Source organism: Gallus gallus, chromosome 3, assembly GCF_016699485.2.
Source record: "Gallus gallus isolate bGalGal1 chromosome 3, bGalGal1.mat.broiler.GRCg7b, whole genome shotgun sequence".
In the NCBI taxonomy this organism is placed as follows: Eukaryota; Metazoa; Chordata; class Aves; order Galliformes; family Phasianidae; genus Gallus; species Gallus gallus.
Window position 1 is genome coordinate 53946704 of NC_052534.1, and position 15618 is coordinate 53962321.

At 42.8% G+C, this 15618-nt stretch overlaps 1 protein-coding gene across 14 annotated transcripts in view; it reads left to right on the top strand.

The window, feature by feature from the left end:
* NHSL1 (NHS like 1) overlaps positions 1-15618 on the top strand; it is a 163399-nt gene that overhangs the window by 52845 nt on the left and 94936 nt on the right. For 3 of the 14 annotated variants that reach the window (XM_040698383.2, XM_004935685.5, XM_004935690.5), the window contains exon 1: positions 15123-15478. The exons of the other annotated variants lie outside the window; for them this stretch is intronic. In XM_040698383.2, coding sequence (XP_040554317.1) covers positions 15274-15478 — 205 coding nt within the window. In that variant the 5' untranslated portion in view covers positions 15123-15273. Of the gene's footprint in view, positions 1-15122; positions 15479-15618 lie in introns of those variants that run through there. 14 annotated transcript variants of the gene reach the window in all.

A 15618-nucleotide genomic window follows, 5' to 3' on the forward strand; every position in this document is an offset into this window, starting at 1 on the left:
CTGTTTGGAGAGCATGCTGCTGGCTGAGCTGGTGGCCAGTGATATGGGCTAACATGCTCGGCATTGCTGCGAATCCACTTCTGGACAGGGCCTTGCTTGCAGCCCCAGTGGGAAAAAGCAACTGGGCAGCACCTTCCCTAGCCTGTAACGGGTTGCATTCACACCCAGAGGCACTGTGAGTTGTTTCCCCTGTAAATTTGCCCCAGATCACGTGGAAGTGGTGTTGGGCTGCTCCATAGAGGCAGAGCCAGAGCTGTTTCGCTGAGAATTTAGAAAGACGGAGTATAATAAAAAACAGGCTGTGAAATGACATCATTCTTTGCTGTTTCATAAGCATGTGCTGCATGTGTGGACAGTGCACAGATGTTTCGCTTTGATAACTTGCTGTGTAGGTTTATGGCCGCAGAACGTCAGTAATTAAAGAGGTTGGCTGTATTTTGAACTTCATGTGCTCCTCTGTAAGCAGGTATCAGATGTCGAGTTACATCTCTGAAATATTTAGGGTGTTTTAGTCAGAAAAATTCACTACTTTAATATTTACTCATTTTTTTTTTCTTTTTAAATTTGTAAATCCTTTCCAGACCTTATTTTCACTGTGATGAAGACCTCTGACATTTTCCTTTTCTTTCTTTTTTTTTTTCTTTTTTTTTTGTCTTTCTTTCTTCTAAACATAGTACATGTGGAGGTGTTTTGGTTTCGTCCTCTTGCTAGAAAGTCAGAGCAGTAACATTTGAATGCATGGTTCTTGCCATCAAGCTTTCCTGCCAACAGTGTCTGATGCAAAAGCAAAATAAAATTGAAAAAAAAAAGAAGAAATCTCTGGAGAATTTTCTAGTGGATTGTCTTAGTTTATTCTTGTTTTCCAGACTAGAATTCTATTGTGTCTAAGAGCAGGACTGATACACGCTGCATAAATCTGCTGATTACTGGGGAACAGCTTTGCTAAATTAATGTAACACATGCCATAGGTTTCTCCCTTTTATGGTCTCAGTTAGAAATAGTTTCCTAGCTCTAGTATGGTTTAGCGACTGTATTCTGCTTTTAAATAGACATTCAACATATGTGTGTGCTTTAACAAAGGGCTAACAAGCCATAGATCAAATAAAAAGATCATTTTTTCGGTTTGATCGTATAATCCTACTAAACTGAGTTTATTTTTTCTTGTGTGTGTTTTCTCTTATTTCCTAAAGTTCCTGCTCTTTAATATTATCCCCAAGTTTCCTGAGAGCCTCGTGATCAAACGACCAGGACACTATTTTGGTCTTTCATGTTGATGATACAGAAATGCCATAAATCAAGAAGAAGGGGGAATTAAGCAGTAACGTAAATATAGGAGATGGTAGCTGTAGCAGGCTGCTTCAGCAGCGGACCAACTGTGATTTAGAGGACAGCAGAGTTTTTTTCTTCACAGGAGATTTGTATTTCAGACCAGTGAAAGAGATTAATAAACGTGGAGAATTTGTTCATTTTATATCTTGTGAAGAAGGCTGAACAAAGTTATTAAAAAAAAACAAACCAACAATTAAAGCAAACCCCCCCCCCCCAAAGTAAGACAAAAAATGATGGTCAAATACCCCCAACTATTTGTAAGATCTTGTCCACTCAAAGAAGCTTTAAGACTTATGTGGGTGAGGGAAATACTCAGCCTCTTTCATCCCCAAATTCTAGGTAGATTGTGGTGTCCAGCCTTGGGCAATAGGTCATCTCCATCTTTGTGATGGAAACATCAGCTCTCATTCTGGTGATTACTTTTTTCAAATCCCTAGCAGTAAGTTCCTGTGTTGTCAAGCACTCTCAACATTCTCTTCTTCTACATGCCAGTACAATGCAGTGTTTGTAATGTTCTCTAAAGTATTATTTATTTCTACTTCTAAAATGTTAGCAAGGTCCAAAATACTGTGATTAGTTTTTAGTAACTGACTCTTCTGCGTTACACACCATATCTTATATCAGCTGCCTATTTGTTGGATCATAAAGACAGAAAAAGCAATCAGGGTTGAGCACTTGTGTTTTCAAGGCAGGTCTGTCACTTGATGTCTTAGTTTATTAAATTTCAATGAAAACATTTTTTGTATAATTTATCTCATCAGTCATTTATGCTGCTTCTTTCTCACCTCTCGATATTCTGGCTTAATTTTCTCTAACAAAGGGTCTTCATGGGAGGAAGAATATGTCAGATGATAACAGATATAGAAACTCATGGCTGAAAATTGGTAGGTATGTTTATTTATATTTATATCCAAAGTGTTCAATATGTGTTTGGGCCACTCTTGCATTTTTCTGAGAATAAATGCAGCTTATATTTTGAGGCAGATCTGCCAACTCAGTAGTAACTTGAAAATAGGAAACACAAGCAAGGAATTTTCAATAGAAAGTTGTGGTTTAATATTTCACACCTTGCAATATAAAAATTAGTTATGAATTTAGTGGTGAACTGGCTTTAGTAGAGGCAGTGATTGGATTTTTTTGTCTCATGGCTTGGGCCTAAATTCATTACTGATGCATCGAAAAGGAAACAAGACGGAGGAGGACAGCTGAATTATAAGTCTTGTGACAGTAATTGATTGTAAGGTGGAGGTGCCCGTCCAGAGCTATGTTCTCACATTTGCATATACCCAGCTTCTTGTGATGCAGAAAGAGGCTTCTTCTACACAGGGCTAAGCAAAGAATGGGAGGCAGATCTCCCATCTCAGGCAGGGTTCACTTTGTGCTGCAATAACTTAAAAAACAAAACAACAACAACAAAAAACAAACCACACCCTTTTCAGAATTAGAGCTTTTGAAGGGTTGGATTTTTTTCTTTTTTAACATGAGGTTATTTAACAGCTATATATAATCAATGATAGCAGTTTTTTTAAGATTAAAGATCAGATTTTCAGGCATTACTCTTTGAAGAAAATGCATATGGTAGGACAAGAATTTAAGTTACATTTATTTAGTTTTTGACAAAAAGGATTTTAATCGCCTGTGTGTCTGTTTGGTTGTATGTTTTCCCAGAGGAGTGTGTGTCATTGGTTTGTACCTGCTAGTCTGTAGCATTGAGCAGGCTCTCACAGGAAGTCTGTTGCTGCTTCTCTTCTGATGCTTTGGATCTTACAGTATTTTTGTTAATACTCTTGCTCTAGCTAGTTCGAAGTGAGCAGTCACTTCGTAAACCTCTTTCCTTAGCTAGGGTGTGTACCCCATTATCCAATAATGAAAAGCCTGTGTTTTTCTTGTTTCCACCCTGATGGGGCATCCCCTTGCCTGGAGTGACACTGAAATTGCTGTCAGTTGAAATGACTGAATGCGCACACTCAGCACCCTCCCCAGGAAAGCATCCCGTATCTTGGTGCAACAGCATTCCTGCAGCCTAACTGCTGCCACTGTGCACAGCTTGGCTAAGGCCTTCCCGCCTGTGGAAGTGTGCTTAACCAAAGCGTTTGGGAGCTTACTATAAAAAGTCACAAGCTATGAAAATAGAAAGGATTTTAAAAATATATGTGTATATCTCTTGAGGTTTGAACTTCTGTGATGTTTAGGTTGTGTGATTTTGCTCTCATCCCTCAAATGAAGCTGAGACTTTTTCTGTTTCTCTGAAGATAAAAGACGAGAATCTTGTCCAGATCTGTAATTCCCAAGGACGGGGCTGTGGGAAGAAGCAGCACAAATATGATTCACCCTGGGTTTTGCAGAAATTGGCAGCTGTATAGAAGGAGGGAGGCAGACGATGCATGCGCAGGGTGTTTTCCCCCCACACGCAGAGCAGCAGCCTGGTTGCTCCGTGGTACACTTTGCTTGCCTCTGCGCAGTACCCACTTGCTTATCCCAGGAAGCAGTGCATGGAGCTGGCACGATTATGTGGAAAATGTTTGATGAGGTTAGAGAGAGTTTCTCATGTGTGAATGTGTGGCTCTGACTAACAGTGTCCATCACCTGAGAAGAAAGCAGTCATTATGGAGAGGCTGTGGGATGAGAGAAGATAGGAAGGAGGCCTGCCTCCCTGCTAGGAGACTGCTGACCCAGTTTTACAGGCAGAACCTGTAGGGCAGCCACAGAGGAACCTCTGCTGAAGACATGCAAAGGCAGCAGCCCTCTGCAAGCTCAAAGTGAGCTGGCCGTGCCTGAAGGATGAGCATCTGGGCCTGCCAGTGGACCTGCTGCTGGTGGCAAGAAGAGGGTTTCAGAAGGCATCTGAAGCTGCCACTCTCAGAAGAGGTGTGTGTGTGTGCGTTTGCTGGAGGAGGAGTGAGTGCATCTCCTCACCTCAGCCGCCAAGCAGCAACGGCTCGTTTCCATCAGGGCTGGAGGGCCAGAGGACACCTGGATTCACCTCCTCTGCTTGCTATCACTCATCCTTTTTCTCTTTTCTCTCCATCACAGAGATGTATTTTCTCCCTGTTCTGTAGCTGCTTCGTGCAGTAAGCTCTGAAGGTGCAATTCCCAGTCAGAAGGGGGGAAAAAAAAGTGTTGAAAGCCAAGCAGCAGGCAACAACATTGCCAAGAAGAGCCTACAGTTAAACATTTGTAAAGGAAATAAGGTTCCCTGGAATGAGGGTGGAAATACATTTCCACTTCATTTCAACAGGTTGCCCTAACAAATTGTAATGTCTGTTTGGCTGGCAGTGTAGAAATAACCCACGAACCAAAAGAAAAGTTTACTTCGGAAGACGGCTCTCTTAAATTATTTGCCTTGGCTTGGTCCTCCCCTGAACTGAGGAGAACATAACTGTATGTTTTCCTCTCTTGATCTCTCTCTTGGCTAGTTGCTGAAATGCCTTTGGATATAATGAAACTTTCAAAATACAGTAGAGAACTTCCATCATAGCAGAAGTGATTGCCAAACTAATATATATCTATACACACATATATGTGTGTGTGTTAAGAATTGTCTGCATCCAGTAATGAACTTCCTGCAATCTCAGATGACATATTCCCTTTTGCACTGTGACAGCGTCTTTCAGAGCGTATCAAGCGACTTGAGTTTTTTTGGTGATGTCATTCAGATAAATACTCTGAGTGTTCTCTTCCCTTAACCCTGCTTTCACTCCACTATGAAGCTGTTTTGTTTTGTTTTTTGTTAGTTAGTTAGTTAGTTTTTTCCTGCCAGAGACTTCAGGCATCCTTTTCCCACACACAGTCAAAATAAAGAATGATGTAAGAAGAAAAAAAGAGGAAAATAAGATTTCACCTCGCCCCCACAAACAGATTTCCCATTGAAGAAGAGTTTGTTTGAAAGCCAGCTTTTGTTGAAGTTCCAGGAAAAGACTGCTCCCACCACCTTCTCCTCATCAGCACCTGGGATTGTCCAGAAGGGAACTTTTATTTGCCATCTTTTCTGGAGAACAAAAAGAAAAGGCACAGTGTTACAGCCACACCTGGGGGCAGTTCCCACTGAATACCTGGGAGGGGAGGGGGCTGCAAGCAATCTCTGGACTGTTGCTTTTCTCAAGGTACTCGCAGTGTATTTAAAGCAGGCCAGAATGTGGGAGCCTTAAAGGAGCTGCCCAGGCTGTTCGTTTCGTTATTTCATATATAGCTTTAAAGTGGCTAAAACTGTGTTTTATCTCTTACGGTTATCCATTCACTGATAAAAGCTGCTGGCAAGTACTGTGTACTGTAGCCAAGTTGTGTTTATGTATTTGTTTGTTTGCTTGCTTCGGTGATGTGATCTCTAGAGCTGTCAGCCTGTTGCCTTTTCTTGGCCCTAAACTAAACAGAATAGCCTGGGATTGGGTAACAGCACAATTCCTAATATATTAAGGTCTTTTGTTAAGCAGAGAAATATTAACTATGCTGAGAGTTCCTGAAAGTGGGTGGTTTCTCCTACAAAGCTCAGTAATGCTTTGTCATAATAAGAAAACAATACTGTCTGTGAGGAAAGATTGAAAGCGTCTCCCAACATCTGTTTGTCTAAGCTTGGGAAAAGGTGCCATTGGATGGGAAGAGCAAATCCTGCTCTGGCCATGCTCATACTTGAAGGAAGTTCTGTAAGTGCCAGCAAATGCCAGGATGTATTTCATGAAGCTAATTTTAATTTATTTTTTGACTAGATTAACAGTTACTGCAATATTTGCCTTGCACATTTCTAATAGAATGCTTTAAAAAATTGTTCAGCGTGATCTCTTCAGTGTAATTGTGCTCTCATATGATGTCTTTGGTGAGAATGAAGTAGCACAGTTTTACCCAGAATTGTCTGGAAGACACCAGTGTGAAAATAGAGATGACTCACAATGCCTTGGAGGAAGGAGAGTTAGCAATTAACCACAGAGCATGCTATTATCTCTGTGCCAAAGCTGGCTGAGAAAGCTGGTGTATTTTCCACCTCGGAATTTCAGGGAAAAAAAAATATTGTAGAGAAATACTGTCTCTTTAAGCGATCTTGATAATCTTGACAACCTAATGAGTTCAGAACAAGTGGTATAGGAGGCATGTGAATCAAAAGAATGCGGTGGTTCCCATCTAGAAATCATCGTTATTTTTATTTGATGAATAAATGCATATAAAACATGCTCCTTATTTGTCAGTGTGCTCCTCTGGGTGAGTAAAATTGGTTGCATAACAAGAATGTGGTGTGTGATAGAGCGCGTGATTAGATAATAAGTATTTCTACATAAATTTCTTTTGTATGTAATCTCCTATGTCTGTACTCGTATTTCTTTAGGAGTATCTATATGGGCATCTGTTTCTACTTCTGGTAGTTTGCCAGATGCCTGTAAATAAGAGATCCTTATTGCAAGTTAAATAATAAGTAACTTCTTGTCATTTGTTTCTGTTTGAGTTTAGTTCAGTAGGGCTCGTGTTGATGACTTTGCAGGCAGAACTGGGAGAACACATAGATTCAATCTTTATTTTGATTTCTTTACAATAAAAATCTATCCTCAACAAGACCTACATTGAATATGTTCCTTTGATGTTTTATTTAAATTAGCTTGATGTTTTTTTCTTTTGTGTCTAATGGCTTCAACTTCTGCCTGCACGGAGAAAACAGAAAGAAAGGAGTTAGCCTCCATGTTGGGTCCTGCTCCTCTTCCTCACTCCCTGAAAAGACATGTAAATATACTGCTGTTGTGATGCACTGCTTTGGGACCTGGGCTGGTTTCCATGCATGCTCTGGGATATCTTGCTGCACCACTTCTTCCTGTGACAGCATGCAAGCTCAGGTACTAAGCTTGAGCCTCAGTCCTTGTTTCCATGAAGCAAAAGGTGAAAGACCTCATGAGACACTGGATTTGGCACATGGACTGCAGTTGAGCCTGTTGTGTTACCTCATTTAGTAAAAAAGAAACACAATATATAGGTAAGAATAGTATTTTATCATTGGTCATGCTGAAGGAGGTGTTTGGGGGTTAATGATGCATCAGAATTGATACTCAGCTTCCAAGTCGCCTAAAGAGGCAGGTTCTGAAGAACTTGTGTGATGAAGAACCTGAAGTTGCTTTCAGGCCAGCACAGTATTGCAAGCAGATTGCACTGTGGGCAGAAGAAAGCCCTAGGTGAACACTAAGCGTGTAATTTAATCCATTGGTTAATAGTGAGATGTCAGAGAGGCTTCATTTGAAAATGAGCATCAAGGCATGAAACTTTGCCATGATGTAACTGCCTGAAACAGCAAGCACTGATTGGAATATAGCTTTGAGAAGTCAGTAATTCTGCTTTCCTCCTTGGGAGAAGCTGATACGGGATGTTTGTATTGTGGCAGACATCTTCTGTGCTCTCAACAGATTAGAATCTGATGAACAAACATTTTTGCACACCTGTAATTTCTGTAGCATATGACTTCTCTTTCACTTTTTACCCCTCCCACCCTGTATTTCACTCAGTGCTATGCCAGAAGATGCACTTTCTTCAGATTTGTGAACAAGGTGCTGTGGTGCAAACTGCAGAGTGCAAATTCACTCTGGATTTGGACAGCAAATTTGGCTGTCCCTGCCCAGATAAGGGCAGCGATGTAAGAATTGCCACTCTCCGTTTTTTAACCCCATCTGGACAGCCATTCTGTTGAGGCTTTTTATTTCACATGCCAGCGGTTGAGCGGCATCTTAACATTACTTCTGCTGCTGGTGTGAATGTCCTGATTTATCTGTGTTCTCTTCTACTGAGGATAACTCAGGGTTTTCATTTTCCCTTCTGTCCTCACCTTCTTTTGGCAGCTGATGAATAGGAACTCTTCCTGTCAATATGTTTTCTATACTGCCCACTTGGGAGCGCACCCATAGCCCCGCGAGAGTGACTTTACCTACCAGTCTTCTGTATTCCTGGTTCTTGTTCCACCTGGAAACTGCTACTGATAGGGGGAAAATACTGAAGCGTTTCAGGGTTGCAGAAGAAAATTCGAGTTGGTTCCAGGTCTGGATGCGGCAGAAGGCGAAATGGCAGGGGGGAATTTTTCTCGTTTCTCACAGTTGGTGCTCGTGCTGAATACGTAGATGTGCACATATGGAATGAGCACATACGCAGACACTCCATATAGAGAGAGTGCATGCAGAGGCCGTATGCTATTTCAGGAGTTTTCTCGTGCATTTTTATCAAGCGTTTAACAGGGCTGTTTTAATTGGAATTAAATTGAACTGTGTGTGTAGGACAGTAACCGAGACACAAACTTCATGTTTTCCTCCTTGCTGTCTGCATGTCAGCAACATTCCTTGTGCTCATCCCCCGCCTAGAAATGAGTTTCTTTTAACCTAGAGGCTGTTGGGGGAAGAAAGGGGATTGCAGCATTCCTCTGGGCGTGGCAGGGCTGGGTTGCATTTACAAATTCTCTCCAGAGTTGCAACACTTCCTCTGTGCTTACCAGGCCGAGCAGGCATGCAAATGTACAAATGCACTGAAAGGGCGCAACAGCCATCCTGCACCTGGGTGTACACATGTGAAAGTGACCCTTGAGTCTTTCTTCTGATATTAATACATCATTTACTGAAATGCTAAGCTCCTAGCTTGCCTCCTAGAAAAGAAATAAGTGCAATGTCAGTAAAATCAAGTCATTACACTGTTTTGGCTGTGGCTGAATTTTGAAATGTGTTTTAAACAGAGAGCACTTGAGGCAGAAAGATGTTTGTGCACAAACAGCATTCCTATCTGTAGGAAGAAACTGTTTCCTCTGCATTGCATGGCAAATGGTGACACTTGGTTATAAGATGTAAATGAACTGCTTTTTCAGTGTTGAAGACCTCAAGTCTGCCCACGCATCTCAGTGGTTTCTGAGGTTCCCTTTTTGTATTTTATTATCGCAAATGCCTAATAAGATTTGTGTATAAAGCACAGCACAACACCCTTTACATTTATGGATCGAGTAAATAAGCTGCAGAATGAGCATTTCTGAGATCACTGATCATTTCTTCTCTGCTTCTTCCTTACTCACATTCCCCCACCTCCCTCTCCCCCCCCTTTTTTTTGTGTGGTTCTGTTATCTATAAAAAATAAAAACATTTGGATTTGTGCATTAATTAGTTTATGTTAACCAGCAGAGGGCTTTTCTGCCTCAAAGCCAGCAGACGTGTCCTTTCTCCTGTTTCCCTGATATTCCCTTAATCAAAGAAGTGGGAAATAAAGCCCTTTATTTAATTGTCCAGGGTACTTTCCTGCTAGCATAAGGACTCTCAATAGTATGTTAATAAGTGGGGTGTTTTTTTTAAGTAGCTCCCAGTTGTCAGCATTTCCACTGGCAACTTGGATAACCTCTTAACAAGTTTCTTGTGCTTCATCAAAATCTCTTAATTCTCAATTTCTCATGTAACTGGTGTGCTTCTAGGCTTCATGTGCACATCCAGGTATTAAAGTCGATCTGAGCTGAGTAGCAGTGTATGCTGAGTAAAGCAGTAGAGGGTAAGCATCTTACAGTTTAGTTTAAAACAGTGCAAGTTGCATTTTTAAGTTCAGAGGTGGTTTTAGCGTATGCATTCACGGCGGTGTTTGGGAGAGCTAAGTAAACAGAGGCAGAGAGGAATACAGGTGAAGCAGGAAAAAGGTTTTATACAAGGACACAGCTTTCCTGGGGGCCAGGAGCACAAAAAGAAGCTTAGGGTGGTTTGGTTCGGAGCATCCTTCGTGTGAGTGGGGACAGCAGCCCGGGGACCGGCTCCAGGGCTGTGCAAGTGACTTCGTGTCGATGAGAACTGTTACCGATCACCTTTCGTGACTCAGCGAGCAGCTGAGTGGCTGAAAAAAAAAAGAAAAAAGAAAATTCTTCAGGCAGAAAGCATAATCCCTTCTTAAAAACGCAATACTTCTGATAGTTAATCTTCATGGACTGTCAGCACTTGAGATTTATCGGCTAGCAGTTGTGAGTGGACTCAGGCAGCCAAACTGCGACTTGGGAGAGGGAGTGACCCTGTGGTTTTTTGACGTTTTGCTTTTGAAAGAGATTTTGTGTTGTGAAACCAGAGCTCAGGGCGGCTCTGAGCTGAAGCGGCGGCAGTCGGGACGGGATCTTTTGGTTGGGCGATTTTGTTTGGTGGCCAGTCATGCCTGAGTCAAAAAGCAGTAAAATTGTTAATAGCGTTTTAAGCAGCGGTAACACCGGCTTTGTCTAAATAAATTGCTAAATGCTCGATCACGTTGCCTCACCTTCGCGGGTGAAGCAGCACCTTGCTGCCTGCTGCTGCTGCCACCTGGCGGCTGCCTGCCCCAGGCTGCGGCCTGGGGGAGCTGCCTGAGTCCTATCTGGGATCTGCGTTATTTGGGACTCCTTGAAGGGGCACAGCAATGGGAAGGGGAGAGGCTGCTGCTCTGGGCCTCTTGAAAAGGTGTTCAAGAGCTCTCGCGCTGACCGTGGCCATCTGCAGGCTGACTGTGGCCTCAGCGAAGCCTGAGGTACAGGCAGGACCGTTGGTGCAGCATGACCGTATGGAGGCCTCTCTTTTAGCTACTCATTTATGGTATCGTGTGTATACAAATATATATACACAGTTTTTAAGAAAATGGCAAAGTTGGTAGCAAAAGATGAATTACATTTTGATTTGTAATTCTGCCCTCCAAAGGCCCCGTAGTAGTTGTGATAAGAACAATGAATAGGCATCGCTCTCTGTGTGAGACGGGGCTGATACTGAAGTAGGTCATGAGGCCGGTCGCCAGGAGACCTACTTTTTTTCTTGTAGCTTTGCTGCTTATCCTTTCTGCAATCTGGGGCAAGTAATTTGATTTTGTTCCTTTTTCCTTCTTTACTCTTTTTTTTTTTTTCCTCTGGCTCATTCCGATTGGAAGGGAAAGAGTTCCTTGCTATCTGCTTTGTACAGAAAGGACCATCGTCTTAACCATATGGTTCAGACCCTGTTGTAATGCTCAGGTGTGCTCTGTCTCTGTAAATATGATTTAGGAATATGGATTACTCTGTGGGTTTGTGCTGTGACCACCTCATAGGGAGCCTGTGAGAGCAGGTATGCTGTAGATGAAGGCCTCTGATGGAGGTCAGATTCACAAGCTCCCTGTAGCCACTGAGTTTCCCCTGCATCTCTTCCTGGAGATGATCAGCTGTGCTGGGAAGGTGATTGTGCGTGGGTAATGTGGTGGCACTGGGGCCTCTTTCAGGGATGTGGAGTCACCCTACGCCCTGTAGCATCCACAGCCAGAGCTGTGCGGTGAGCAGTTGAGTCTACGGGCAGGATGCTTTCAGCAAGCTTTTTGTCTGTGCTTAATCCGAGTGGGTTTATGACTGATAATAAAAAATGACTGATAATGACTGATAACAACTCGTTGTTGTTATCACCTTAAGGAAAACACCCAGGAAGGAAGCCTCAGCAGGAGGTGTGCCCTCTTGGTGGTTGGAACAGTTGCTACCCCAGGAAGCTGCATTGTGAATCACTGCTGTTGCTGTCTGGTTGAGTCATCATAAATGATAGACTAGGAAATGTAAAAATTAAATTAACACGTGAATTGTGCCAAAAACCACAGCCCAACCGAAAACTGAGCACTTCTGTGGTGTTTGGGGTTGATGGTGGTTGGCTGTTTTTTTTTTTTTTTTTTTTTTTTTTTTTTTTCCCTGTTCTCATGGAATTTTTACATTGAACTGAAACTTCTTCCATGCAACTATTTATTTATTTATTTATTTATTTTGGCTGGCCTTAGGGAATCATGGTGGCTGTGAGCCATATAGATGTGTTTGCTTAGCAACTTTTAGAGAATTCTTTGAGGAACAACTTTGTGATAAATGGTGAAAATCCTGATGTTGTATGCATATTTGCTTTTGCTTGTCTTAAAAAAAAAAAAATTAGGGGGAGGACTAATTTAGATTTCTACTATTTTAGATTTCTGCTTCAAGCTCTAGTTTTTGTCTTCTGTGATTGCTTCACAGTCTTTACCAAGATGGGTTTGTATGAAGTAAGTCAAAAATAATGCCTTCAACTTTACTTGCATAGCCTGGAAAACATGAAACCTATTTAAATGTATGACAACTTCGTTAGGGAGAAAATAGTGAAAGCTTATTGGATGTGTATCTTGTTTCTCTTAAAGGGCTTTACAAAGGGTATTACAAAACTAAATGGAATCCAAAGTGTGTAAGATGCTAAAGTTTTTGACTCATAAGACCTTGTGCTTAGCTACTGATTAAAGCATGGATTAACCTGTAATTCCATTTGTGTTAACGACTACATATTGTTTTTCAAATGGTTAATACTGTTCCTCTTGATCTTGGGAAATTTACTTTGATCCAACTTTGCAACCATGTATGCTGATCCTAAGCTTCTCATCACCTGCAGATAAAAAAGCATTCTGTGCTAATAATGGTATCCCAATCTTTCCTGCAATGAAATGTAATAACACCAAATGCTAAACGAAATGTCGCACCAATTTGTATTTACAGTAACAGTGGAATAGTTATGGTCTGTCACCTAAAGCAATGTTTTCTCCCTTGCCTCATTGGAGTTGTGACTCAGCAGCATAATATAAAGCCAGAGCTTCAGACAGGTTAGGAAAATTCTTAAAATCAAACTGCTGCTAAGACTCTGGGCAGATCTGTGGGATTGACTCTGGCATTTTGGGTTAACCTGAACGTTGCTTTCTCTAATCTGCTCCTAAGAGGCACAGTGAAGAGGGGACGTCTGTGATCCTGCATTTCCTGCCAAATTTTTATATGTCTGGGTTTGTATAATTCAGACAGTAATAGCCGTGGTAGTTAGCAGTTCCCTGTCTGTTGCAGTACTGGCAATTTCAATGATTGCTTTTTCTCAGAAGAAACAGTAAGTTGACTTAAAACACGTTCTTTGATTTTTACATGAAATCGTGCTTGTTTGATCATGGACTGTCTTAAAGTGGTTGAATGTCTCAACCGCATTCTCAAGCTCCTCTGTTAAGCAAAAGGTCTAAAGAGTAAAATCAAAAGAATTCCCTCTCCGAAACCCTACCCAACTCTCTTGTCTCATCAAGAAACATAAATAAACAAACAAACAAACAACAAAAGAGGTGTATTTTTAAGAAGAACAACTCAAGGTAGAAGGACTCAGAAGTGATGTAGCGAGAAGAGCAGTTGTTAACAAACAGTATGTACTCCCATTTCCCCACCCACTCAGTCCCACCACACCATCACTTTGGGGAGTGGTGGAAGACCACTGTACATACATATACATTACTTCACCAGATGAGCTCAATTTAAATGCAGCCTATTAAATTATTTACAGAAGACAGTTGGCCAACCCATTGTACCCTGTTGTAGGAGCCAAAGGTCACTTTGGTGTGCCTGGTTGATTCATAGGGTAATCTGATACACTACTTAGCTCTTTGCCTCCCAGTCAGTGGGTTAAACCTTATCCTCTTATTATGAGCCAGAAGACCATAACTTTCAGAAGAAGGCAAAGCTTTCGTTTTTAAATGATTTTTGAAGAGGCCATGCAGCATAATCCAGAGGGCCATGAGAGCATCTACTGGGGGATCAGGGCATGTTCTGCAACAGCAAAAACCTAGCTGACAACATGATAGCTGAAACTGTATTCTTGTTTTCTTAAGCTGACAGTTCTTGTGCTAACATCATTAGGATGCTAAGGCATTCATGTTTATTCTTCAGATAGCATTTTTTAGTTTAGTTTTCCGGGTTCCCATCTACCAGCTTCTCCTTGAGCTGGTTTTATTGGATGCTTCATACACTCAGGTGTATTCTTTTGTGACGAGACACAGACTTGAATGATTTTGTAGAAAAAATCCCATCAATGGATGTGGTATGGGGGATGTCTGGATGCTGTGTAAAGCAGAGAGTTCCTTTAAAACATTGTATTTGACTGCCAGGCTCGGTCCCTCCAGTGGTGTTGGTGTGCAGGGCAAGGACTGGTGTTGCAGCAGCTGCTGGTGGGGTCTGATTCTTTAAAACCTTCACAATGTGGAGTGCTTTTTCCAGATGCTGGTTTAAAGGGAAAGTGACAGAACACGGCACAGCTGGGAAACCTGTTTCTGAGCAGCTGTCACACCGGTGGGAATCTGATCTCTGGCAGTGTCTCGTTGTGCTTTTTGTGTTCTGTGCACTTGTCTTTTTCTTTCCTTATTTTTTAAATGTTACCTCTAGGAACGTGGGCACAAATGTTTTCAACACTCTCTGTTCAGGATGCCTGTGCAGTTTACAAGCCCCAGAATATTATTTTCCTTCTCTCCAAGTCCGCAGAGGCACACGAGTGCTTTTCTATTTCTGCACGCAAGGTTCAGAAGTTTGTGCTGCCACCGAGCTGCCTGAGGAAAGGAGGAGTTTTGCTCCTGTGGTTGTGCTTTTAGGAAAGCGAGCCGATCGTATTTCACTCTAATCCTAAGCGATAGCCACGCAGCCTGTTGTGTTGTGAGGAGGGTCTTCCTGGAGCTCTTCCGCCAGGCTTTTCATCGCAAGAGAGCGGGGCAGCCGGCATTCGGAGTGGAAGCACGGTGGGTCTGCCAGCCCTGCCTGCTGCCATGGGGTGCTGCTGATGCGCCGGGGCAGTGGGTTGGATCATGTGCGCTCCTACAGAGCGATGCCAGGGAGCAGAGCGGAGCCGCAGCTTCTGCTGTTGAGTGGAGAATGGAGAAAACACGTGCCTCGGTGCTATATTCTGCTCAGCCGTTACATGCTTGCCTGAGCCGCTGCAAGGTGCCACTTTCTGCTGCTTTCCAACCCCTTTGTTTTCTTTGGCAGCTCACGAAGCGCTGTATCCAAACAGCTCCGGGGGAGCTGCGCTGGCACGGTGACCTGCCTCCGCACTGGTGCTGCTGTAAGCGCAGCGAGGGGAGACCTGGATGGAAGTCACTTTGAAATTGTTTAGCTTTCCACAAAAACCCCTGAGACAGCGGACGGGAACAGTTTCAGAAAGGTCGTTTTGGAACCAAGGCCGGTAGCTGGCTTAAAGGAAAATGAAAAAGGAGTGTGTTTCGAGATCTTTCAAACTCAAACAAAACGCAGGCTCCCTCTCGCGTGCTGTAAGCTGGATAAATTTCTCCTCCTTGTCAAGGCAGACAAAGAGATTGTTTCGCAGCGATGGTGAGCTCTCCTCCATTTGCGTGCAGCAGGTAGACGAGGATGATGAGAACTGGACCTACAGGAGCCCACGCGGAAAAGGTGACTCGCTTTCTCTTTCAGCCCCGTGGTCAGTGCCGGTGGTCAGCCACACGGGTCCTGTCGGGAGCCTGGAGCTTCTCACTCGGGAGCTGCAGGTGGGGTGGGAGCAGGAGGAGGAAGGCAGCACAAAAGCTGAGACG